Here is a 27327-nt window from a genome sequence, read left to right on the forward strand (position 1 = left end):
CAAACTGATAATGAAGGATCTTGTGGCAGACTCAATAATTTGCAACAACAGCAATTGCATTGCATTGTCCATCTCTTGATGCTGCTTTTTCCAGGTCTCCCTTGAAAAAGTGATTCTTGATCTCAGTCAGACTAACCTGGTTTAGTAAACTTAATAAATAAAAAATAGCAATGAAAACAGAGGTGGGTTACTCACTGAAAATCCTCTTCCAAAAAATATTTGTGAAAAATGGCTTTGTTCTGCTCATGTCTTTACAAAGCACTGATAAAAGGCTTTGTGACTACTGAGATATTAAATCCATCATGTGGCCATGTGTCCGGGAAGCAGCATGTCCATGATGAGTCCTCATTTAATGGCACATTCCATAGAGTAATGCCTACCAATTAGAAATGCTGATGCAGCACTTTGATGGTCAGAGCGGCTCGTTGTATTCCAGTAGGGATGTCTTTTGATCATCACAACAAAAGACCAAGCGACTTGTATAACAACTACTGTCTGTCTGTCTCTCTCTCTCTCTCGCTCTCTCTCTCTCTCTCCCTCTCTCTCTCTCTCTGTGTGTGTGTGTGTGTGTGTGTGTGTGTGTGTGTGTATGTGTGCGTGTGTGTGTGTGTGTGTGTGCGTGCGCTAGTAGCCTAGAAAGATACAATAGGCCTACAATATTCACAGCAAAATATGAACTATATAGGCTACTCTATGATAGCCTATCTTGTAGTATTATAGTGATACTATAGGAGATAAAAAACAAATACCACGAAGCACGATAAGGTCACAATAAACTCACTATTTACTCCTATAGTCTGTGGCCCTAAACTCATTATCATCACTAATATAAAAGTTTAGAGTCCAATGGATTGTAGCCTAGGTGATGACACATGAACAGTTTTCTGAGGCAATTTAAATGAGCCATGTTGCCTTAAGCATGGATGGGGATGGACAACAAAAAACATCAGTAAGTCTATAATAAATTAAATATCACAGCAACACATAATTACAAGTCCATAGGAATATTACTACGAGAGGGAGAGAGAGAGAGAGAGAGAGAGAGAGAGAGAGAGAGAGAGAGAGAGAGAGAGACCCTGTATGCATGCGTGCGTGCTCGTGAGTGTCGTGTTGGGATTTGCTGCTCGGTGACATGCCTCCCTCCGCCTGGCTCCTTATAGCGCCGCGGAGGCAGGAATCCCGGCCGAGTGGTACGGACGTCGCCGACGGAGACCGCAAACACGGAGCATTCCCCTTTAAACACGGTCTTATGACTACCGGCTCCCTCAATAAGCAAAGACAGGAGCGCCAACGTAGTGACAGGAGACTGAGAGAGAGAGAGGTAGGAGTCAACACAACACCTCTGGACAAGCCTTCATGGTGCAACTCAGAGAGAACAACTGGAGTTAAACGGATACTGCCTCACCTGTCCGCAAGGTACGTTTCATCATTTGCGCCTGAGGTGATGCACCACTAAGGACTCCAGCGAAAAATCACTATAATATTCTTATAATGTTCCTATAGGGACTTTAAATGACTGTCTTGACTGACTGTGGCACTCAATAGTGAGTTTACAGTGACCTTATGGTACTTAGTATCTTTTTTTATGGCATCATTATAATGTTCATATAATATTGCCACAGGGACTTGTAATGTGTCTGTGGTGCTCATTATTGAGTTTATTCTAACCTTATGGTACTTTATGTTATTTTTCATCTCACCTATGGTATCACATTCCTAGGCATTTATAGTTTGGCTATGATGGCTCTAAAATGTATAGGATTGCTATAAGGGGAGATGAAAAATCAATTGTACTTAACTATGTCATTTGTGCATATCAGAGTAGGACACGCATGACATAGGTGATACAAAGCTACCTAATAATGAGATTGGCTTCATTGACAGTAATCTCCTATTCTGCATTAATAAATGCTGACTATTGTCCCAGTGTGACATACAGGAAGAAAATGCTTTGAGATTTACAGACTACTGTATGCTGTTAAAATGTTGCCACTCTAGGATATTTCAGTTCAATTCTGATGGATTTTATGCACCACAACCTATTTGACTATGTAATTTTGGCCGTGGAGTTGAAGAACTTTGTTGACACAGTCAGGCTCACTCACCCTGAGAAGTTTAATGAACACACATGAGTCTCAATATGAAGTGCCACATCTCTGTATTTGAATGTTGAAGGTAATCAATAAGAGGGGCAGACTGGCTCTGAGCTCCATGTGCCTACATGTTGGAGTCAATAGGTTAATTTGTGTTTTTTGTCATACAGGGATTTCTTTTTTGGATCTCCTATTACACCATCATTGGACATTTGACCTGCAACACTGAGGCCATGTGTCGCCTGCCAGTGGCTTCACTCTTCATTTGCTTCTGGTTGGTGGAGAGAAGCCACTGCGACGGCAGTCTTCAGGACAGCATGGGAGAGCTGCACACCAGGTTTGCCGTCAGCCTCTACCAAACGCTCACAGAGACAGAGAACAACTCCAACCTGATAGTGTCACCGGTGAGCGTCTCCTTGTCCTTGGGGCTGCTGCAGCTCGGTGCCAGGGGGAACACGCTGGCTCAACTGGAGGGAGCGCTCGGATACAACGTGAATGGTAGGATTCCCCCTCAAGTCCACCAGTCACACTTTTGGATCGAGAGGTCAAAGGGCAAAGCTTGTCGTCATGGAGCACCCTTGGAAATTGTCTCATTACACTCATCTGTACAAAATACAGCTTGTGTTCAGGTAGGGTTAGGTGAACTTTACGCTACGTCTGGTCGTAGTGGTTGTTTGTGGCCTGGCTGCGGCCCGCAGTGCGTACAGGGCCAGGATTCCTTCAGTGCTGTGCTGTTGGTACCAGGTGGTGTGGAGCGGTGCTGCTGTTGGCCATGCAGCCCAGGGCAGAGCACAGTGGTGTCTGGAGCCATAATACCTGCCTCCGCACCAACTCTAATCTCATTAACCACTCCCGGGGCGAGGCGAAGGGACTCTGGGGTGGAGAGGTCAATGTGTTGCATTACAAACACATGAAAACAAAGAGGAGTATGATGGTATATGTCGGAACTGATGTTGCTGTCACCTCATGTCACATAACTATGTGATCATACACGCCACTCAGGGAGGGAATGTAATGATGTTGGTCTCTAACTTAGCTTGTTACCTTGGCTTTTCCATCAATTCTAAAAGAAAGTCTGTCCAGTAAGGATCATTTTACAGTAGCCTGACCTGAAAATTATGAGTTATGCATGCATGTTAGTAAAACTTCCATCCCTGGTGTCGATACTCAGATTAGTGACAGTCAGTCATGTGACATGTCATAGAGTGCAACTGTGCACTATGGTTTGAAGGAAAGCAAAGACGCTACCTCTCAGTAGAAATCACATTATACAGTGAGTGCTTTTGGAAACTGCTGTATTGTGTCTCATAATCATTGTGCACTCGTGGAAACGTTGCAGTCATGATGCCAAGAATATGAGTCTGAGTTCAATTTGGAGGAATTTCTCAGATGATAGCATCCCAGTGGTATACAGTGCTCACCAGGCTGAGAGAATGTGTTAAGCAGTGTTCAAATCAAGTCAAATAGGCATTTGTTTGTGCATCATCCTGCTGGAACATGGCGTGCATTCATTTTACTCGCTTCATTCAGGAGGAAATAAGAGGGGTTGATTGTAAAGGAGTGAAGCAAGCTCCAAGCTGTCAAGTTGAGTCCCAGTCTCCATTAAAGTGATCATTCTTTTGTTGTAGAGATTTTATAAGGCATTCTCTAGCAGAGATTTTGAAACTAGTCTCATTGTTTTGTATTTCAGTAATAATTGTGAAGCTCTGATGTTACAAATGGTTGATGGATGCTAATACTGCTGTAGAACAAGGTCATGCTTTAACCTTGATGTTAAGAGGTTAGAGTTTTTCAGTTGTTCCATAGCTCTGTGGATGTATGCTTCAGCCACTCTTGGGATAAACATATACAACATTTTTGAACTAAACCCTCAGCTTTTCTAAATTTCATACAGTTCCTAAAGTTCTTAGTGCATGACCTCTGATCTCTCTCCCTGTCTCTTCCTGTCTCACAGATGTACAGGTGCAGGACTTCCTGCTGCATTCTCAGAGAGATGTGGGTAACAGCAGTCAGGGGGTGTGGCTACAGCAGGCCTGTGCCTTATTCATCCAGAGTGGCGTCCAGCTCCTAACAGAGTTTACACAACATGCAGCAGACTGGGCCAACACTAGCCTGGTGCGTGCCAACTTCAGCCAGCCCAACCACACTCACAGCCAGCTGGAGCGATGGGGACACAACCATGGCAGTGGTAAGCAATACAGCCTTACCCCTCCTGGGTGTATTTACAAATGCTTTTGCTCTGTTCATTGCCTCACTTGAGTCATTGGGCTGGAGATCACTGACTTCTCAGAAATTAGTTGCAGATCTCGTGCCCTTTATGTTAAACTTTGACCTTCCCTCGTCAACTCCCAGATGAGACTTGGCCCCTCCAGGCCGGAAGCAGCAGCGGGGAGCTCTCAGGCTCAGGCGAGGCCCAGGGAGAGGCCTTGTTTTGGGGCCACCGGCTGCAGATGGCCCTGGTCAACAGGGTGGCCTTCCGGGGGGTCTGGCAGAAACAGTTCCTCTTCATCAACACCCAGAACCTGCCCTTCACCCTCTCTGATGGAAGTGCCATCAAGGTGCCCATGATGTACCAGGCTACAGAGGTCAACTTTGGTAAGAGATGTCAATCAATCAATCAATCAATCAATCAATCAATCAATCAATCAATCAACCAAGCAACCAAGCAACCAAGCAATCAAAGAACTAATTCCTGTCTTTCAGTGTGCTTTGATGTAATTTGCCAAAGCAGCCATTATGAATGCATGAATATAGTTAAAAGGAACCATTTGACGCATAATACAATTACTGAACCTAAATCAAGATGCTATCACAGAGGTCAGGATCATATAGCATTATAGCTTTATGAAAAAAACCTATCAAACATTATCATTGAATTCATTGGAATTAATCTGAGTTATTGAAATAGCACAAACAAAATTACTTTGATTGAGGCAGAACAGTAGTCCTGTCAACATGTACACCTCTTGAATGGTTTGAATTGTTCCCCTCCCTGGCAGGTCAGTTCCGGACAGCATCAGAGCAGCGCTACACAGTGTTGGAGCTGCCCTACCTGGGCCGCTCCCTCAGCCTGCTGGTGGCCCTGCCCAGTGACAGGAAGACCCCGCTGTCCTCCCTGGAGTCCCAGCTCACCCCACGCCAACTGGCCTCCTGGGACACCGGTCTCCGCAGAATCAAGATGGACATTTTCCTACCCAGGTGAAGATCATCCATTGGGTTATAGTAGTGTGTTGGATGATGCCAAGAATATAAATACCACCGCAACAGACGCTATTAAGAGTCAGGCTTTTTCAGCATAGATGGAGATGGCATACTAACTCTTTTCTCTCTGTCATTTACAGGTTCAGAATGCAGAACAAGTTTAACCTGAGGTCGGTGCTACCCTCCATGGGCATCAGTGACGCCTTTAACCCGACAGTAGCTGACTTCACTGGCATATCAGGTAAATTACTTAAGTACACATTCAAAGTATGGCTTTATATACCAGTTCTTAAAATCTATTTTATTCAGATTTGCATGGAATACATTTAAGATCCAGTAGATTATCACTTTAATTTGCATTGCTTTCAACATAACCCATACCACAATGTTTCTCCCTACAGTGGAGGGTCTCTACGTGTCTGATGCCTTCCATGAAACAAGGATAGAAGTGACAGAAGATGGGACAAAGGCAGCTGCTGCTACAGGTGAGGAATGTAGTGCATAATAATGAATTTTGAGTTATCTACCTGTATTAATGCTGGGATATGGAACAATTATACAAATATGCCATTTTAAGGCGATCTTACTCACCTCCACCCACAACATTAAGTTCATGGCACAAGGTTTCTAAAAGGAATTTCTCTGCCTTGCAGCTATGGTGCTACTCAAACGATCCCGTGCTCCTGTTTTCAAGGCTGACCGGCCGTTCTTGTTTCTTCTGCGACAAGTTAGCACAGGTACTTATTTTACATTGGTCATACCTCAAATGATTTCATACTATTGTTTGTGATGAGTGCTGCTGAAAGCAAGTCATTGCAACCTTATTATTGTGTTCTGTTTCAGGATCCATCTTGTTCATGGGACGAGTGATGAACCCGGCTGACCAGGCACCCTAGGCTCCAAGAGACTCTTACACCCAAACACCTCACACACACACACCTACCCCTTACCCCCATTTCACTACCGGTATTTATTGTGGACCAACAGGAGGCTCCACAGACACTTCAGGAAGAGGGACAATATTTTTGTATATATATCTGTAAATAAAATTTTAATACATATGTTGTTTTTACACTCCGGGTGTTTTGGTCCTTTCTTCCGCCACTAAGAATAATTCATTGGTGATCAGAGGACAGCTTGCAAAAAACAGTGGAAGAAAAATCCATACATTCACATCTTTACAGAACAATGTGACACTTTATTTACATGGCCCTTCACAGTGTAAAATAGAAACTTTATTCATGGAAATACTTACAAAAAGGCCATTTCCACTGAACATTCTCTTTAAATAGTACTCTAGGGTTATTTACATCTTTACAGTGTATTCAAAATACTCTCTTTTGGTAGCGGCCTCTTCACAAACAAAGACAAGTATGGCAGATTTTGGTCCCTGTCCAAGGAGGGAGGGAACGGAAGAGGGCTGCCCCCTGAATCACAAATCAACCCTTGCTCTGGACCTTACTCAAATAATTTGTGTAGATTTGAGAAGAGTGAACAAGCTCGACCAATATAGTGATTGTTGAAATTTGTTCTGTAAAAAGGTAGTTTTAGGCATTTTTAAAAATTACATTAAATAAGAATTCTCAAATGTACACAAGTGCATTCGTGGTAAGCGACAAGGAGTTGATTTGAGATTCATGGTGGAAAAAGGAGTTGGGGGGTGGGTTAAATATTTGGCAGCTACCAGCACATGGGACAAGCTGGCATCCAAGACCTCAGTTCGTCAACACTCCAGGGGAAAACATTTTGCCATTGCATATCAACGGTTTTCGATTAAAATAAAGATAAAAATATGGGGTAAAAGTAGTGCCAATGTTATTGCTAACCGCGATGCATTAGTGTCAGTTCCTGAGCTATTGTCCCTGTAGTTCAACATTTGTGGCAACATGCCACATCATTCAAAAGGACTCCCATTTTTGTTTGTATGAGTCTTGCTGAAAACCTGTATTGCTAAAGACAAGTCACACAAGGCTATTTAACGATACCATCTACAGGCATAATGAACATCATGGAACAGTTTTTTTTTCCCCACCAGAGGGCACAGAAAGTTTGCACTTTCAGTGTTAATGGCAAAATCAATTTTTACTACTGAATAATCTTCATTGTGAGCCAGGTAGTTACCCCATAAGTTAACAAATTCAAGAGTTGAGCCAAGCTGTACCCATTTGTGGACACAGCAGTGGAGTGCTTTTCTATAAGTGGAGTGGTAAAAGCGGTCACCAAATTTCATTAGTCAAACAAAATGATAATCAGGACACTAAAAAGTGCATCAAGACTACCGACTTCCCACAAAACAAAATGCCAAAAAAGTAACTTAAGACCAAGCATAAAGGGAGAAGTGAAGTGAGTGAATGGAAAGCATGAGGAAGAAAAAAAAAAAAAAAAAATGAATGACACTTCACAACATCACTGGATTCTGCTTTGACCCTGAGTTGGTTGAAAGCCCACACACAACCTGAACCCTTCCCACAATGATATCGGTCCATCATACCATCACAGATAAGGACACGACACACACAGGTACAGGCTGTGCTGTATTCCATCCCAGAAGGTCCTGCACACCCTCCGTCACTCCGCTTCTCTGATCAAGGGATTATTCACTGCTCGTCCCAGTTTCCACCTTATCACTTAAACCTAGCCAAACAAAATCGAATCAGAGCAGGGAATGACCGAGGGCGCGTGCAGGAGGACAGTTTCATGGAATGGAATGCAACCACACACAAATGCACGGGCCAGCAATTTCATTGCATAAACCAGCATACACACATATACAAGTGCTTTCCGTAATCTTCACCTGTAGCAATAAAATGCTCTTTCACTCCCCCTAATGGATATCTGAAGAATGCACTAGCATCATCCAGGGTCAAAACTGCCTTTAGTTTATGTGTAAACCAATCCAGCCATCAGTGATATTGAGACAATTAGGAGACTGAGGGTCCACTGGAGGAAGCGATGGTGTGAGAGCTGGATGCCGTCTTGTCTCGTCTCCGCGGGGCCTGGTAGAAGGGGTTAGAGGGTAGAGGGATGGAGGGTTGTCGGGTACATAAGAGTAAGTTCTGTCTGGGAATGAGCGCGTCTCAGAGCGTGTCCAGGTGGTTCATGTTATTGGATCTGTTGTGGATCTCTTCTAGAAAGTTCTCCAGCTGCTCGATGAGAACGCGCTTCTTGAACCTGTGCAGAGAACAAACGACAATAACATACGTTACTGTACGGCATGTTACGTTATATACATAAATAAACTGATGCTGAGGAAAGCTACTAAAATGTTGAAAAATTACTTTAAAAACATCTGTTTCAGATGTGTTTTCATAACTTTATTTGTATCGCATTTTTCTTATCAAAGCCCAAGGACACAGCATTGCTCTTTACTTGAGGAAAGTTCTGAAAGAGAGGACTTGGGCAAAGATAGTCGAGGGATACGGGATCTACAACTGAAACACAGGTGACTCATTTCAAAACCACAACTCCAGATGGTATTCTTCACAGCTTGTTTGAGACAGCAGTGTAATAATGGTAAAACTAATACGCCAGAGGAGGGTTGAGCTCAGCACCTGGCCGCCTCTTTGATGATGTTCTGGAGGAAGATGAGCCGGGTGTCCAGACTGCCCTGGATCTGCTTCAGGAAATGGAAGATCTTCTCGTAGTCTGCACAAACAACAAGAGGAGGATAAGGAAGAGGGACTGGATTTATAGACATAACACGTCCCTTTAACTTCCAATTCCATTTCAAGGCAAGTACAAAAACTGAGGCACAACTAAAGGCAGAATCAGACAACTATCACGCTGTCTTTAGAACAGAATTACAGTAAAAGCTGAAGTCGTTAATCTATCGCTCTGAACATATAACGCTATTAATAACAAACAATTTTGGCCTTGCTTCACAGAAAACAGACAAATATGCTGATCGAGATGAGACAACTAAACCAATCCAACAGTGCATCTCATCCCTCCATGCTGAGTTTTCACTCAGCCTCTATGTCTGGGTAACACCAATGTGATCATGAACCGCTGTGGGAAAAAGAACTGCAGGCCAGTCTGCTCTCAATCTATTGACATTAATGGAAGGTTGAGAGATACAGCCTTCAGTTGCAGATATCCTCTGTTAATGTGAGGTTTATTTGGACCAGATTACACCCCAGCTGAAAGTATTGGTAAAATCTGGAGCTTAAGTTTGCCTTTTTTACGATGAGTAGTTTTTGAGAAAAATATGCACCAGCTCAATCACTATGGTAAAGAAGTGAGACCGTTTTTTTTACTATTGTCTGATGCATCTTCTAAACACAGACTGTCTTTGGCTACGTACGTCTGCCAGGTTTCCTGATCTCCTTGGTGATGAGTGCCCTCAGCTGGTTGTTGACCTCCAGACTCTCGCAGTAAATCTGCTTCTTTAGAGTCGCAGGCGATGGGTAGCGTGGCGGCTGGTCCTCCGGCGAGACCCTCCCTGCTCCTTCCTCACTACCCGGCTGCAGCTCACCGTCCCCAGGTTGGCCGTTCTCCTCCTCTCCCCTGTGCCGGTGGTCCTCGGGATCCTCACCCATGTGGTTCTCCTCGTGGTCCGAGGACTCTGGCTCTGAGTCAGAGGTCCGTTCTGGGCTGTAGTGGTTCTGATCCAGGTGGTTGATGATCAAGTCTGGTTCTGATGTTTCATCGTCGTTCTCCATATCTGCAGGGTCAGAGATTAAAAAATAAATAAAATGAAAAAAAAACCCATACACAACAATGGTAATGGTGTTCTATATTAAGTGCTGGGTAGCTTATTTCTGAAAACAGGCATATTTATTTTGATTATTTACTTTTACATTTTAGACAGTGCATCAGCAGAACAAGCTTGAATTCTTCTAATATTCTTGTCATCACAAAATGATCATGTAAGATTGAAGTGCTAGTGCTAGAACTGAAATTTTTTTTTCCTAAATTTTCCTGTACAACATACAGGAGAGCTCAATGTTTGAAACAGAAACTGATAACCATTATTTATATGATGAAAGACATTATTGCAAGCGTGTGCATGGGTTGTAGCCCAATCTGAGCCGTGACAGTGCCAGTATACATACTGTATGTGCACCTGTGTGTGTCACACTCTCAATGCTAATCTCACCAGCTGGTCGTGGGCTGGCGGGGGGTGTGACTGGGGGGGTGTAGGCCCTGCCCAGGCGCAGCAGAGGGGACATGCAGCGGCGTCTCTTGGGCCCTCCGCCCTGCATGTTGTTGCTGTCCCCTGGTCTCTTGCCCTTGTTCTGGGGGCCGGTCACAAACTCGTCTGCCTCGTCGATCATCATGCCCTGGGAGTGAAGTGAGAAAGACACAGACATTTATGACGGTGTATAACAGTGTGTAACACATCTGTCGGTCAGTGCTACTGGTGCACACTGAACCAAGGCACTACTGGACACTCACTACACTTCCCTCTACAGCTGCAATCATACTGTATAACACACTGCTTGAACACAGCTATAGAATGGTGAATGAATACCTGAAGAGTTCCAAAATGAGACCATTTAAAAATTTTACATTTTTACAAACTGGATCCTCTATATCTTAGAGATAATCAATAATTAACAATAATGAAAGTGGATATGGATAAAGAGCTCACATGCATAGAGTCATGTGATGTACTGTCCATAGTATGTCTTACACTGTCCCTCTGCATTGTATGTAAGGTGCTGTTGCCTTGGTACCGTGCGTGTCAGTGTGTATTGTGAAAAGTGGTCAGTGTGTCTCTGCAACAATGTCACCAGGACAAATTCCTGCACATGTAAAGGTACTTTGTGACTAAAGGGATTCTGATAAGAGTTAAAGGAACATGGCATTCAATCAAACTAGCCCTTTGACAAGCTAGGTGAATTTCCATGTTCCTCCATTATTTGGGCTGTACCTGTAGGACAGGGTTAGGGTTAGGTGATACAAGGCAGTGGGACTTACCTTCTTGTCCAGTTTGAAGGGGTTGCCAAACGTGTGCAGGCGCTTGGGCTGCTCGGGGTCTGCGTCTCGGAGAGGCTGGGGAGCAGCTTTGAGGAAGTCCTGGTAGTTGCCCATCTGGGCTATTGGCACGCTGTGGAGCTGGTCTGGACAGGAGAGAGAGGGAACGCACCAAGACCAAAGAAAAGATTTTACCGTTTGGTCTTAAATGTTTTACAATTGATAAATTCACATTCACATTTGAGATTGCTGGGTGTCTATAGCATGCACACGCACACACACACACAGCAACACGTGCGTCCTACCTGGGTCCTGTCCTCTGAGGGAACAGACGCTGGTGTTTAGCAGGTTCCTCCTCATGCGACTGAGCTGGTCCAGCAGGTGACTGCGGGGGATGTCATAGGGATTCCTAAAGCTCTGTGGCTTCAGGCTCTAAAGAGGAGAGTAGGGAAGGAAGGGAAAGTAAATTTCAGTCATGTACAAAATGCTGCTATAGTGAGCAATGTGAGTTTAAGGTTGGTCTCCCTTCAGGCCCGGCAAGACGGTCAATTTCTGGTGAAATACTGTAGTACTTCGGCCTTAACAGCAGAGTGGATATAGTCTGAAAGAGCCGACCATTTTTCAAATGTCACAGCCCCCAAGCACCTTTGAAATAAGCTACACAAAACATCTCAATAAACACCTCAATACGGGAGCGACAGTAGCCTAAAGGTTAGATAAGTGTGTTTGTGACTGGAAGGTCATTGGGTGGAAAGCCAGGACAGAAAGTGACTGAGTAACATTTTCCTCTCACTCAACATCTGTTGTGGAGAGAGTTGAACAATGCATTGCCCTAGAGCAAGACATCTAAATCCCAACTGCTCCGGTAAAAGCTGCTCAGTGGACAACAGTTAAAAACACTGTTGATGTGTGTAATTGTATGAATGAAGCTGGGTGTTGATAACAAAAAGGTATGCATGCTCAGCAAACCTTCCCTGGATAAATGAAAGTTAAACAAAAGAAACAATCCAACCCTACCTTGTTGAGCAGCGCCAGTTGAAAGCCTTGGAACTCCTTGGTGTTGAGCTCCATGGGCAGGGCCGGGGCCTCTCCTGTGATGCTCTGCAGCAGCTGCGTGAAGTCCCTGCGCTGGGCCAGGGATATACCGCCCCCTCCCCGCCAGCGCACCTTGATGCCTGCCTCCGGTGGCACCTTCTTACCGATTAAGGCGATCAGGCGGTCGTACTCAATTTTTGACTGCAGATGGGGAACAAATTAGGCGTATGATTGGGTGCATCGTGAAAGTGGAATGCATTCAGTTACATTCAGTATCTTACTTGATGTATACCACAGTCATACCACTAAGTACAAATATATGCACACACAAAGAATACATTTTCTGGGATATGTGCCCACATATCAGCCCAACCTGTTGGCTAAGCTTCTTGAGGTAGGAGACCACACTGTAGCTCAGGCCGTACTCCATGTTGTCGGCCAGTAGGTTCGGCGCTCCCATGATCCTCAGAGCCTTCCTCAGGGACTACGGAAAATAATACAGTAATTAATCCAATGTAATGTTTGCAATGTTTGATATGTTATTACAATTATAGAAATAAGGAATGCACAGTGATGCCAAGTCCACTGACCCCGATGTAATATGGAGGCATGGTCTTCAGGTAGTTCTCAAAGGACTGGCGCCATTTGATGGTAGGCTTGAACTTGTGCACTTTGATTAAGTCATCTGCAACGAGCAAGTAAAAAAGAAAATTAATCCTAGACTGGAAAAGGAGACTCATCTGCAGTCATCAGTGTTAACAAAGCGAATGAATAGTATTCTACAGCAGGGTTTCCTCTAGAAGTGGTGTGGCAAGGTAACACACTCTCCAGCCTCTTTGCTGAAAAACCATAACTGCTGACATTCATTTCTGAAAATAGAGATTTTCCAACACAATAACCGCCCACCTCAATGTGCACACAGATGAGCACAAGCACACACAAAACCCTGCTTGCACCTACTGTGCTACTGGTGGCATCATTGTATCTTTTTTATGGCTATGCTGGCCTAATTTATATTTGAATATCATATAACGGCAACTTCAAGGCTGAATATCTTTTACACCCCCAAGTTGGACTGGTGTGGTTCATCTCAGTGTGCATTGTATAAGATGGAAAGGCCTCCTTTCCTTTAGTAAAATGATCAGAAATACAAACAGAGCAAAATGAGATACAGAATTGTTTAATTTTCAGGTGAGTCAATAAATCTAATAGTCAACTTTTTCCTGTAGATCACATCTTGGTGATTGTTCTACTTTCTAAAGCTCTTCTAACACAAATCATCATGGATTTGATTATTTAATTGGCAATATTTTCCACATATTTTCAAAGCCCATATCACACCTTTAGTTTGAAGGTACAAAGTAACCTGGAGGAAATGAAATGCAAATCAAAGAGCATAATGTTATGCGGAATTCACAAGTACAAATGACTGGTGCAAAGATTCTACTTCACTATAAATGAGAATTGCTCTGAAATATGGGCGATTAAAAGGAGTAATGGCATCACAGGAGCACAGTGGGAGCAAGTTAAAATAAGGGAGAATCCCAAATGTGACATGGATCCACATGCATCAGTGCAAGTCTTACCCAGAAGTGGCAGCAACACGGGGTAGTTGTAGGGCATGACAAACAGGTTGACACAGTTGAGGGCTGTGCTGGCCTTCAGGTAGCCAAAGGGCTGGCCCAAGTCACTGTACTTGGCACTGTTACATACAAACACCTACAAGAAAAGACAGAGAGGAAAAAATGAATGAGATCTAAAATACAGACCAGCTGCTTGATATAAAAGACAACACCATGAAATTGAGGGCTTGGAGCCAAAGGGGCGTAAGTGCGATTTTGGGCGAATATGAGTATTATATATCAATTGAAAGGTCTCAGTGAGATCTTTTCAGTGCCAAAAGGACACAACTGAAATCATGACCCATACGTTTTAATTAAACAAAAACTGAAAGCCGTAACAGTAAAAGTAGGGTTTTGTTTGCTGCCAAAAGGGCGTAACTGCACTTACGCCCTTTTGACACCAAGCAAAACCCCACTTTTGACACTGAACAAGCATTGTGGGTAGAGGATTCTAACAGCACTTAGGTCAGCTCAAAATGCATGCTGACGTAAGTAATGCTAGCATGGCAGCATGATCACATCATTTTTAGTATCCTATTCATATCCTAATTAATATTCTAGGTCAATATTAGATGAATGTAAATATGTTAATATTCCCATGAAATACTTAGGCCTATAGATTCAAAATGTTATTTTATAATGTTAGGAGTGTGAACTGGTCAAGATGAGCTCTGGTAGTAAGATAGTTATCCCTCAGTGTTATGAGGAGTTTTACAGGTCTTTGAATGTGTCCCAGGACACATCAATAAGTGATGTGTCCTGGGACACATACAAAAATGTATTATACTAGCAAAAGAAAAAAAAAGACGTAGTTTAGAATCAAAAGTAGTTTCTTATGTCTATAGAGGTTTATTAAAAAGGTTTATTAAAAGTTTTTAACAGAAAAAATGTATCAATCAATTTGATATGTTCCATGTAGCCTACAATTTTAAAGGCCTTGGTGAAAGTTGCTGAGCATTACTTCAAGATAAAGATATTCATTCTGATCTTGTTTTATATTTCAGTGTTGATTGAAGTGTAATTGCTAGATTTGTATTAAAATGAATGTGTTTTACAATTGTTTACTTACAAACGCCCATATTCTGCATGGCTGTAGTGGGACAATGTTTGTGCCAAAAAGGCGTATTTCACTCTTTTGCCATTTTTAAAAAAGTTAACAAATATAATTCAACTTAAACTGTAGCAGTATTGTTTTTATAGTAATGCTCAATCTGATAACACAAAAAGTTAAAATATTGTGCTTAGTATGTGATAACGGCAGCTGATCCAAGTTTGATCAAAATTTGTTTTGGCTCTCCTGTAAAATCTACTATAACGCACTTACGCCCCTTTGGCTCCAAGCCCTCGAAATAGTAAAAAGAAACCTGGACATTAATGATCCCTTAGTGGTTTATTTAGCTATGTTTTGACCTCATCTAACATTTGTCAGGCATGCCCTACCTGCCAGCAGGTGTGAGGGGACTTCCTCTCCAAAATGTACTGGGTGAGCGGCGAGGGCTCCAGCTCATATTTGTCAAAGGGCACCTTGTCTATCACCATGGGCTCAGAATCCAGACAGGAGAACCGTACATGGGGGTGGGCTGAGCGGGGGGGCTGGGGGGTGAGAGGGAGAGAAGGAGGCAGATGCCATTTTAGAAGGCAGTTATACATGTGACAAGACATTACACACGGTGATGGCTCTGCATATTTTGCACTTATTTCTGTACATGTGGTACCTGTGTAAATCTAATCATGTGAATACCATAAAATGCATATTTGTCCATCTGTAAACAACTGTCTGCATTTGATCTCCCATCTGATAATGTGAATAGCTCGCGATGCACGATGCATGAAGATGCTGTACCTTTATTTGCTGTATTGTTTCCAATATGTTTGGCTCTTGCAATTATGTTTTATTATCTTCAGTGCTCCCCATTTGTCTTATTATTGTCTACATCCTATTCTCTGCTGCTGCAATGGCCTAACTTCCCCAGGGGGATCATTTAAGTTTCATGAAACCAAATCTTTACAGTCATCATCATTAAGTCATTAGTTATAACTTTTGTTATGGCGACAAAAAATAAACAAAAAAAAATATCTTTTTTTACCTGGCTCTTATTTCTTTAATATTTTATTATATATGGACAGTCTAGGGACACAAATACTTGTTACATATACTGCCGAGGCTTGCACTCCTTACTATTTGTTGCTTGTAATCTAGGAATGTAAGATTCTTCTACTGTTGCACTCAGTGTTAAGTCTTGGATAAGAGTGTCAGCTAAATGGCCAAATGTAGATGCAAAAATGTAACATAGGCATTAAAAGGCATTATGAAAGGTATATCGTCAAACTATATGAACATTTTCTTGTATCCATTCTATGACGTGTTACATACCAGTGTGGGGGAGTTCTGGTCTGGCCAGAAGGCCTCCGGGATTGGCCAGTGTCCTATGGGCACACCGGTTTTAGGGTTGGGCCGTACGTAGATGAGCTTGTGACAGCAGTGCCAAGGCTGGGGACCAGGCTTCACCACCTCAGCTGGGGCATCTGAACAGGCACATAAAGAGAGACAGAGGAGGATGAGACTGACTTCAAAGCTAAAACAACATCACCCGTTAAAGACAAGAAGTTGTTTGTGACATGTTAAACAGCTAGGTAGAAAGTCAAACACCAGACTGTATCACATTACTTACCACATAACCAAAGATATATCTTGATTTATCAGGCTTAATCACAGGAATTCAAGCTTAACCATTTCTGTTCTTTTTGAAAATCAAATCAAATTAGCTAACCAGCAGGGAAATTCAAATGACTTCGACAATTAGCAACAGTGTAGAGACAGTGTTACAATACGTAGGCGGGGATTTCAACAGCAATATCGACTAGTTGTTTGTGCACAGCAGCAAGGAAAAGCTCAGTGAGGATAAAAAAAATAAAAAAATAAAAAAAAGGTGAGTGGGAGAGAGCAAAGGGGTCCTCCACTAATCAAACAGATGCTGTGCTGCAGTGTGCCAGTTGCCAAAGGGGTCTTTAGAAATAAAGTCAGTAATTAATTCCTTTAAAACCAAACAAAAACAAAACAACAGTAGAGGTGTCTCTTACCTTCTAGTGGAGGGGGGTCAGGCCCCGTCTTCTCAAAGTTGATTACCACCCCACTCTGGATCTTCTGCACCAGAGACTCCAGACACTGGTTTAACATGCGCTGAGAGAACACACTGTAGGAACGCCCTGCAACGAGGCATACAGACAGGCGTTGGGTTAGAAATGTGAATATAAAAAGACCACGTCCCAATCAGCCATCGTGATATTAGTATACATTTCCTATATTCCAAAGGCAAAGCATGTGACAAGTGTATGAATGTATAGTACCCTTAGTGGACATTAAAACAGTGTAGTGCCTGACAGTAGGTACAGTGGATTTCAGTCTTTTATGGATGTTATATCCATGCAAACAGAGACACTCAGTGCACTGCATCAAATGTACTTGAAAAGTACATCAAATATTCTAAAAGTGCTTAAGCTTATTTCAGTCAGGACCACTCTCGTCATGAAGTTAAAACCACTGTATGAATAGTTATACAGTTGTATCTGGTGGTACAGGCTCTCCCTGTATGAATACAAGCAGCACGCTAAAAATTCAGCAGGGAGCGCAATCAACCCCCCCAGGAGTAAACAGAACAGAACCCAGCAGACACATATAATTGAGATCTGAAATATACATGATTTCAAGAGACTACAGAAACACACCATTGCAAGTATATTGATTAGTAAGGAAGCAGACAGGAGGAGGCTGGGGTGGTGGAGGGAGAAAGCAGCACAGCCAGTCAACGGCAGTGTGTGGCAGATAGGAACCACAGGGATGAATGAGGAGCTGACAGCTTAAATGGGCCGCCTTGTTTGAAGTACCCAAAGTGATTGGTGTTTGTTTGGATCAGCTGGCAATCAGCTGATGTGGGACGCATGACTTGCATATCCTGCCTGAACTAATGTGATGCTTCGTGCATCATACCAAAACTCACAATTTCAAACAGTTAAACAGTCAGTAGTAATAGTCACATAAGTACAGAACACGTATCAGGCGTGCTGTAGTTCGCTACAACTGACATGGCAACTTCACACATCAGGCCTGCGCCATTTATTGCCTCACACTTCACCTCTAGTGACCTTGTTTTGCACCCATTCCCTCACACACGTTTCAATAGCCTGTGGCATTGTGTCTACTCTGCCATCAGCAGTAATGGAAAGGCAGCATATGGACTGCCTGTCATTGTCAATGGAGCTGTGTCATGTTCTGCATTCAGCACCACTGACTGCTACAGAAAGCCTTGGTTGGCTCTGTCTCTGTGCGTCTGTGTGTGTTTTAATCTTAACCTGCCATCAGCATCATTCTAGTCTATTCCTACTCCAGCCACTTCCCAAGCCAGGCAGTATGTGGACTGGAGGCAGCAGGGATAAACGCCTACTTCTGAGTGGATGTTCTTTAACACTGATAGGTAGGCAGCCGGGCTTATTCTACAGCCTGGGGAATTACAGATTGGAAATCATTAAACTGGCTTTCAATACAGAGCTGAAAGTTTAGAGAGGGGAACTTGTGAGCGGGAGGTCGACAGTTCGAATCCCTGACCGGCTGGGAAAATCTGGGCGTTCTACCCATACTCAACAATTACTACTGAGGTGCCCTTGAGCAAGGCACTTAACCCCCAACTGCTCCAGTGGAGTAGCCCAGTGGTTAAAACTAGAACCCTGGGGCTGTACTAGAAAGCTCCCATTGGTCAGCAGTAGAAATGTGAATACATGTAACTGTATGAATGTTAAGCAGGGAAGTGTTGAAAAAGCTTGTGGCTTTCCCTGGATAAAGAAAGTCAAAAACAGCTGGCCAAAGCACTCTTATTTATATCACTAAACCTTCCCCACAAAAACATTCCTATTATTCTTTTTCTTTGTATTGACAGAGATGATTCATCAGCTAGGCTATGGCATCCATTTAACAAATAGCTATTTTGATCTGGTGTTATAAATACTTTGAGCTTGCCCCGGCAAGTTCCACTTAGCTCTGCTGTGGAAAAAAGGCTTATGCTGCTCCAAACAAGGATATGTCTACGGCATGTAAAGTTTTGTCCCAAAATGAGATATACACCATTTGAATTAAATGACATCTACTTACAAATGATTGACAGTATAAAATAAAACACATTGTGGTACTTTTTAGAGGATAACAGGTAACTTAACTATATGGATGCAAAAATTATATGAAAATGGTCCTCTTTGTTTTGGAGATACTAAATGAACTAAAAGGATACTGAATGATGATTCCAACATCTAAATTAAATCTACTGTATTTAAGAAACTCCTCTACAAACACATACACTAACTTAACAAAGCAACTGTGTACTCATTCAGCCTCCCCTGAACTCCTTTCCTCCCACTGTTTTTGTTCCCCCCTCCTCGACCATCTCTCCCCCACCAGCCTACCTCCGGTGACCTCACACATGGGGGTGATGGCTGAATCGTCAGGCGGGACGCCCCCCAGAGGTTCGGGCTCCACTGAAGCGTGGCCGGAGATGCGCAGCACCAGGGAGAACAGGCGCTGGTCCCAGCGGAAGGGCTCCTTGGTCAGCTCGCTGCCTGGCAGGGGGGTGGTGAGAGGCAGATGCAGCTGGAGGGTGGAGAGGGGGACAGGAGGAGAGCGACAGAAGACTGTGTGTAAATGATAGCACAAATATGTATGAGATAACTAGCGACCTCACATCTGAATTGATTGTTGTTGTAAAGTATAGCCTTAGTATATGAGTCACTGGAAAGTTTGAACTATGTAATGGGTGAGCAAACTAGAATGAACAATGATGTTGGAGGAGGTGCAAGTGTGTAGTTAAATAAAGACTTTAGGACTGGCACATTTGATACAAATTTCCTACCAAGGGAGGGTATTAAGAAGTTTCACCTGATATTATCAGGTGAAACTTGAAACTTTATTTTGCCTATTGCAAAATAAAGTATTATAAAAAGATTTCATAGTGATGTTGCATCTCACTTTTAAATATCAGGCTTCTTTATATTACAGTGTTCCTCAGACAGACTTGACACTGATTTTCTCATAAAATCAAACTAGTTCGATATTTGATAGGAAGCCCAGATACTTTTCAACGATTGTGTCTTGAGACCTGCAATTGAGGTCAACCTTTCCCACTAAATGACAGCTGGTGATTGCCCAATCCTAACAGGCACCCGTCCTGCCTCCAACCTGGAATTATCACAGGAACCATGAATTAAGCTGCGGCTGTAAAAACGTTGCTTTTGTTGTTAAGTGAATGGTATGCACAAGCTATGCTCCTCAAGTTATAAAGCTGTATGACTATATGGCTTAATAGCATCCTCAGGGTCATATCCTTTGGGGATGGGGCAGTGACAATGCTCAAGCTGTCTGCTATTTGTGTGGTTCGCAGAGGTAGCGGATGTGACAATCTAGAAGGTGTAGTAGATAGAAATAGTAAGGATTTATATTCAAAGTCGGATGGAGCTACCGTTTCACAGGGAGTATAACCATAAGTAGACTAGCAAGCTATTGAGGATTCAGCATGTTTGCAGCCGTTACAAAAGGCAACACTGCATGTTTTCTCTGCTGCTACCTGGGTAACTTTTGTAGTTGTACTAACTTGCATATCTTAATTTCCCTGCTTCACGCCTTCAACTAAAAGTGACCAGCATTACAATTTTCATCACCGTTTAATGACTGGGATATTTAAGTTAGTGGTAGCAAACAGTGAGATATGATGCTGAAGGTGGACAATCTGGTGGGATTGTCTCCATATACACACGGGATGATTCTAACCTTAACCATTAGTCGTCTTTATAACGGTGGGCCTAAAATGACTCTGTGAATATAGTTTTAGCCTCCATAATGCGCAAAGATAAATATTAGGACAGGGACGATGAAGTAATGGATGCTTGTGTTAAAGTGAACATTGTCTGCATTTGTATATGATCAGACAGGATCCAGAGCTGTCAACCGACCAACCAGGAAGCACTCCTGATTGGCTGGGACCCTCGTCTTTATGGAGATTATGGCTGACCTCGTCTTGGACTCCGCCGCTACTGGTCAGCTTGTTGCCGTCGGTGATGGCGATTATGATAGCAGGTTCGAGGAAGAAGGGATTCCTGCCCTGTAAAGACAAAGGGGCATGCTGCACTGAACATATTCACAATTCATCTCTGCAAAAGTTCAAACGAAACCACAGTAGTAGGTAAACCAATGTGTCAAATAGAAAAAAGACATAGAAAGACGACAATGTAGACGGTGCACTCATATGAGAACCAAAGTGCAAAATTCATACTGACATTAGCAACCTCATATTTATGCCTCTTGAAAGTCTGAGGCAAAAATAACAAGAGTAGATAAAGGATAATTATATATGACTTACAAGGTGTGAGAGAGATCCTTAACCTAATAATAAATAGAAACACTATAGTCTGTAGGGAGGGTGCAGACTACACCAACACCTCTCCGACAATAACAAAGATTGTGTGTGTGTGTGTATCTGCAGTGTCCTCTCACTCCTTATTCTCCACACTGGCAGGGTACATTACTTGAAGGATCTATGAAACCTCTCCCCTCCTAGACCGAACAATATTTCATGACATCAGCACTTCATACTGATATAATGAAACCCTAACTGTACTGCATTCATCACCATGTATTAGCCCTGTGGCCCTCTGAGGGGATTTCTAAGCTCACTGAATAACTTAGTGAGTTAACAGTATAAACCTTAATGTAGCGCGAGGAGTACAGTGAGCGAAGAGACAGTACCCTAAACTTCTCTGCAAAGCCGTTCCCATACTGAGGCCTCAAAAAGGGCCGCCTTGCCCCGGTGCACCTCTCAACCCTGACAGCAGCGCAATTATTAATGGATGTGGGCCCACTCAGTTTGGGCTTCGCCCCGTAGGCTGTGGTTTTTGCTGAATGATAGATTTGTCCAGTTACATAAACAGACCGGAGTAAACAGACCAGGGTACTACCAATACCCACCATGGGTATCCATGACAACCTAGCACTTTTTTCCCTCCCCAAAATCCCCTTATGATATTGGATACCGTCTTAGCATGCTAATGAGCTGTAATACCAGTGATGAGGCCAACTCGCCAGACTAGTAATGATTACATCACTGTCTTTCACTGGCAGGCCAGCTAACTTGGCTTATACTGTGGTCATATTATCAGGTGTTGCTCATAAAGGGCCTTGAGCCAATTCCCAAACTATGCCAAATGCATCTGGTCAAATTTGATTTTGGGACAAAGCATCAGTCCATATTGGCGATACAGAACAACATAATTGACTGGCCAGCTGTGGTCGTGTAGACTTGTCTCTAGCCTGGCAGGTCAGTGTATTCCTATAGGTAGATCTGTCTATACAGTCAGCTGTAGCTGGGTCCATCTGAAATTGGCAAGATTCCAGGTCTGCTAACACAATGATAGACTGATAGAGATCCAATGGGGCCCTGTCTATCCCCCCGGCTGCCATGTTCATTTGCGACCGACTATCCCCCATCAGCAGGCACATTTTTCTGCCTCACCCTTTCCTGTATTCTGGTTTTGACGGCCTTTCATTGCATCCCTAATGAAAATGTGATCAGTGTCAGGATTACCCACTGGCTGGTTCCCTCCTCTCTGCCTCCCTCTCTACCTCCACCCCCCTCATCATCTCTCTAGGGAGAGTCGTCTCAGACGCCTGGCAACCTGGAGGGCTCTTTATCACTGTAGAGAAAAACACTCCAGGGCAATATTAACTCCCCACACATGCACAACCCACTCTCTATTCCCTCTCTAGCTCTCTCTATCCCACTGAATTTCTATACCTTTTACACTTGGGAATATGAGGAGGAAGAAAATATATAAAAATCAAACTACATTTTCCCAATAAATTACATGGGACAGTAAGGCAGACAGAATATCAACTTATGAAACGAGACATTTCACATGAAATGCCTCTTGAACGTTTGCACAACCAAATTACTTGCGGTTAAGTTAAATATTCAGTTACTGTGTCACTTCGGTGTGCCTTTGATTTCCAACCGGTTGATGCAAACAGAAATTGGAAAACAGAAGAGAAGACTAAACACATCTATGTGTCTGTAGTAATCAGAGCAGTCAGAGCCGTCTTTGTCAGATTCTGACTGTGCACCTCAAAGGTGACTAATGCAAACTTGAACTGGCACAGAATTTGAAGATAATTCTGTATTTTGTTCAGAGGAGGAGGAGGGGCAAGGAAACTTCTTCTGGAGGAAAATGGGTTCTGACCAACATCTGCACTCAATACCCTGAGTAAAACAAATGAGTGCAGATAGTGATTAAAGATGTTGTATCTAGGGCTTTCTCAGTATACTGTTATTTGGATAAAAACATCCAAATGTTAATATAAAAAGTGACAGTTGATCTCTCACAGTTAACCCAAAGAAATCTGCTTTGTACAATAATTTGGTCTTACATGGAAGTCCCCATGCTCCACTTCCCTTTAGAAATCCCTTCTAGCTGACTGGTTAAGTTACGCATCAAAAATACCAGCGGAAGACAAAATGAAATATGCCAACAGAAAGCAGCTCACGAGGTGTAGAGTGGAATACAGATAGTCTGCATCACAATTCATTTGTCAAGGATATATTAAGCGAAAAATCCTATGCTGGACACCATAAATGACCGCCTGCTAACATTATCTACCAGGTCAAGGTCGGGGATATCCACCTTCTATTCCAAAAATAAATCTACCATCAATTTTGAAAAAGCACAGGAAAGAGGACTGATCACAAAATCAAACTGTCATTAGGTGTAGAGGTTAGGTAAAGGCTCCCAGACATTAGCCTTTCAACTAAAACACTGGCCCATCTACAACAGCTTCTTGAATAGACAGCAGTGCAGGACTAAGTCATCTTGACCTAGGCATGTGCCCTTTATGAGTGATGCTTACATCTGCCTGCCTGACAGGGTGGTATTTGCCATTCAAACTCCCTAAGAGTGTCTGACATGCATTATTTATGCTGTATGTATGCATTACCCTTGATGGCAGAGATCTCCCCCTTGTTTCTCAGGAAATGCTGGTTAAACATTCATTAATCCACTCAACCTCCCCCAACTTACCTCCATGCTTAGCTTCTCACTGGAAAATAGACGTCCTGACTCAATATCAAAACAAGCGCACACACACACACACCTGGCAATGAAACCGGGTATGGAGTACAGAGTTCTAAATACCTTACATTAATCATGGGCATACAGTGGCCCGGGCTGCGACTGCAACGCTTATATAGGCTCCCACACAGTATTTAATGGTAAGCTAAGTGTGTGAATCACTGAATGGAAGAGAGCCCCAGGTAAACAGAATCTCACCTTAAAGTCCATCTAAGTGGCTTATCATCATCTAATTTCCAGAAACAACAAACTCACCGAGAGAAGCTAAAATGGTGTAAAAAAAAAGAAAACTGCCAAAAGTGTAAATAAAGCCGTTTTGTGAAACATAAAGCTAACTAGCATGAGGATCGGAGACTTAGTCATGCTTAGTAGATAGAAACACCTCACTGCATGGGACTAGCACGCACGCCAGAACACTAAACACGAGTTCAGACTTGCAGTGTATTTTTTCTTTTTCGCTTTACTTCTGTTGTTCGCATAGAAAATAACATTAAAAATCTGGTGTGATTGCAGACCTAACAGTCGCATGTTTTTATTTCCTTAACTTGCTCTATGAATATCGCACAGTAAACCCTTCCCTTGAGTGTCTGACCATTCATGATCTCGTGAACAGAATGATTTGCTGATTTTAAAGCCTTTCATCAGAGCCAACTCCCTATGCTCGCCGGTGTCTCAGACAGGAGAAATACTTGCATTTGTATCAAAGTTTAACTAGTAACAAAATAGGCATCCCCCTAAGGTCAAAAACTATGTCTTTTCGCAGAAGGCAAGTGAATAAGTTTTACACCTTTTGTTGGAATTCAAAAACAAATCACGCAATAAAGATGATTCCCCTGGCAAGCTAGATGCTATATCTATATGCACACTATCAGCCAGCAGACTGCATTGACCGTTTATCACCACATGGAGGATTTTCTATTTAAGAGATCCTTCTACTGAGTAAAATGCTAAATCATGCATTGGTAGGTCTTGACGGATCACCTTCACCTTTGATAGCCTATAATTTTAGCATGAAAATAGTTTGGATTTCTGACACTTCTGCTACAGCTAAAAAAAAAGAAAAGTAATCAAATCAATGCTGAGATCAATAACAGCTACTGACATGTGAAAACAGCAGTTATTCCATGTTTTGCATTATGGCTGTCATGGTTTGTGTCATGAGCACATGACTCTGAAGGAGTGTGTGGGGACACAGTGTGCAGGTGTTTGATGCTTGAAAGACTGGGGACAGGGGAAGGGGGCAATCTGTGGGGGTATATAGCTTGTCATGGAACTTTTGTCACCCTAGTTTCCTCTCTGCCTCTCCAGCACCACATACCTGTCCATAGTTGTCTATCCCAGTCACTAATCTATTGAGATTGAGTAAATCAAAAGCGGTCCTCAAGGACTGGCCAATAGATGTGAGTCCAGTTGCTTGGAGGTTCCTCAACTCTGTCATGAATGTGGCGTGGCTCTCTTTCCATCCAGCCTTAGGAAAGAACAAAAACAAGAGGTTTGGTTAATAACAACATTAATACAAATAAATAACTACCCTGCACCTATTGGAGCAAAAACCAGACAGCTTCCCTAGAGGTCAATATTTAACTTATATGATTTTATTATGATTATGAATTGATAAACATCTATATAGGTCGTTTCCTCTCCATTTGCCCAAGTCAACAATTTGACAGCAGTGCAGCCAAGCCCGTGATCCTTCCCTATCAGCCCAGTGCGACTGGCCTGGGATCATAAATTACAAAGTGGCAAAGTCGCAGTGAGTGCGGTGACTAAGTGGCAATTTGGTCTAAACAAGTAAAGTAGGCTAGTCAGTCACCCCCCTTCTCCCCCCAGACATCACCTCGCTGTATAAATAACACCCAGAGTTCCTTGCTGCTCACATTGAAACAAAATGTCGGCCATGTTTTAAAAGGGGTATGAAAGCTCCTCCTGAAGATTTTCTCTACACAATTGATGTAGTGATCACAACGTGGTGGAGCGATGGAAGGACAGTCTATCTGCGCAATGTAAAGCTGGACATGACCCGAAAATAAACTCTACCTTTATTCCGAGCGGAACGTCCTCAAAATTTACCAACATATACCGGTCCCCTCGGCTCGCCGGATCTCTCCCTCTGAGCTGTGGAAATAGTAGAGAATTATTTACGGTTATCGAGAGATCATGTTTGACAGGCGAGCTTGCAACAGTACAATGCTGATCTGAACCGCAATCCCGCTTGGGATCTCCCAATATTAATTTGTCCCGTGGTTACAGTACCTTCATAAAAGTCTCAACAGCGCCTTTTGCTATGTCCAGATAGGTAGTGCCCAGATGGGTGCGCTGGTTCATTGAAGCGGACGTGTCTATCAGAAAAAGTAAAACGGGCATTGTGATGGTGATGACACGTTCTGCATGGACTTGGTGTCAGTGCAACCGGCCAAAACGCAAAAAAATCTTTTGTTCTCCTGCCGCCTGTATCAGCTCTCAGCTAGCTAGCTAGCTGGCTAACTGTCTGTCTCACACATTCTTTCAAAAAAGTGTAAGAATAGTGAGTGTAGAAGCCCTTTCCAGGTAAACTAAACTAAAAACCTCAAACCCTAGGGGCAGGTTATTGATTTACGAGGGATTTTGATAATTTTTACAATATTTTGCAAATATTCCTAAGTTTCATAGAAACAAAGTTCCCCCTCACAGTGAGTCCCTGCTTCTCCCTACACTGAATGCGCTGTGTCTTGTCCACTGGTTTTAACCTAAGCTACGCGCTTGACCCCGCCTCCCAAGCGGTCTTTCAGCGTCACATGCATACTCACTCGGTCACTCATTGGCTGTTTGAAGGGCCTAATTACCATATCCAAATAAGGACAAAGCCATAAGGCTCTTGTGCGCATGCTTGCATCGGAAGCTGGAATGCAAGGAAAAATATTCTCAACAACATGCATTATGTGTTGAAGAATATAACATATGTGGCCACACATTCTTTACCAGAGCGAGGCTGTGATTTACAAGCAAATGTTGCCGAGGAATAGAGCAATGTCTGCCATGTGAAATGATTACATAATCAACACTCAGTTCATCTTATGCACGGGCGTGGGCTACTGTGAAAGACAGCCCTTGAAGACTATGGAGAAAACTGAAGGCGAAGATATACCCAAAACAATAACACTGCAATCTAATAATGCAGTCAGAGACACTGAAACTACTCGTTCACATATGGCACTTTATTTTCATGTAATGAACTATTAAACACAGCCCATTCTACGAAAAGATCTGAAGGGAAATAGGTTTAATAATCACTGCAAAGGATTGATCGCACACATGCGCGCGCG

General features: G+C 42.9%; 2 protein-coding genes across 3 annotated transcripts; one reads left to right on the forward strand and one right to left on the reverse strand.

Moving 5' to 3' along the window:
* The first annotated feature begins 1256 nt into the window (after positions 1–1256).
* serpine3 (serpin peptidase inhibitor, clade E (nexin, plasminogen activator inhibitor type 1), member 3) lies at positions 1257–6323 on the forward strand. Its single transcript, XM_071922478.2, has 9 exons — positions 1257–1416; positions 2264–2591; positions 4048–4281; positions 4446–4688; positions 5093–5291; positions 5435–5535; positions 5696–5779; positions 5948–6031; positions 6138–6323. Exons 2-9 carry the CDS (start codon positions 2327–2329, stop codon positions 6188–6190), a joined length of 1263 nt encoding a protein of 420 aa, XP_071778579.1. The 5' UTR covers positions 1257–1416; positions 2264–2326; the 3' UTR covers positions 6191–6323.
* Positions 6324–6507: 184 nt separating this feature from the next.
* Positions 6508–26701, reverse strand: ints6 (integrator complex subunit 6). 2 transcript variants are annotated; one of them, XM_071922205.2, is made up of 18 exons: positions 26279–26701; positions 26063–26140; positions 25344–25493; positions 20920–21009; positions 19322–19505; positions 16952–17077; positions 16245–16396; positions 15311–15463; positions 13835–13967; positions 12839–12933; positions 12622–12732; positions 12231–12449; positions 11519–11645; positions 11217–11359; positions 10393–10576; positions 9598–9957; positions 8846–8939; positions 6508–8465 (listed from the first exon to the last, which is right to left on the reverse strand). In XM_071922205.2, the coding sequence occupies exons 1-18, from the start codon at positions 26387–26389 to the stop codon at positions 8372–8374; spliced, it is 2604 nt and encodes an 867-aa protein (XP_071778306.1). In that variant the 5' UTR covers positions 26390–26701; the 3' UTR covers positions 6508–8371. The 2 variants fall into 2 exon arrangements, with proteins under 2 accessions (XP_071778306.1, XP_078142216.1); XM_078286090.1 differs by lacking the exons at positions 25344–25493; positions 26063–26140; positions 26279–26701 and adding an exon at positions 22489–22519.
* Positions 26702–27327: the final 626 nt, after the last annotated feature.

The sequence above is a fragment of the Centroberyx gerrardi genome, chromosome 10 (genome assembly GCF_048128805.1).
Source record: "Centroberyx gerrardi isolate f3 chromosome 10, fCenGer3.hap1.cur.20231027, whole genome shotgun sequence".
Lineage (NCBI taxonomy): Eukaryota > Metazoa > Chordata > Actinopteri > Beryciformes > Berycidae > Centroberyx > Centroberyx gerrardi.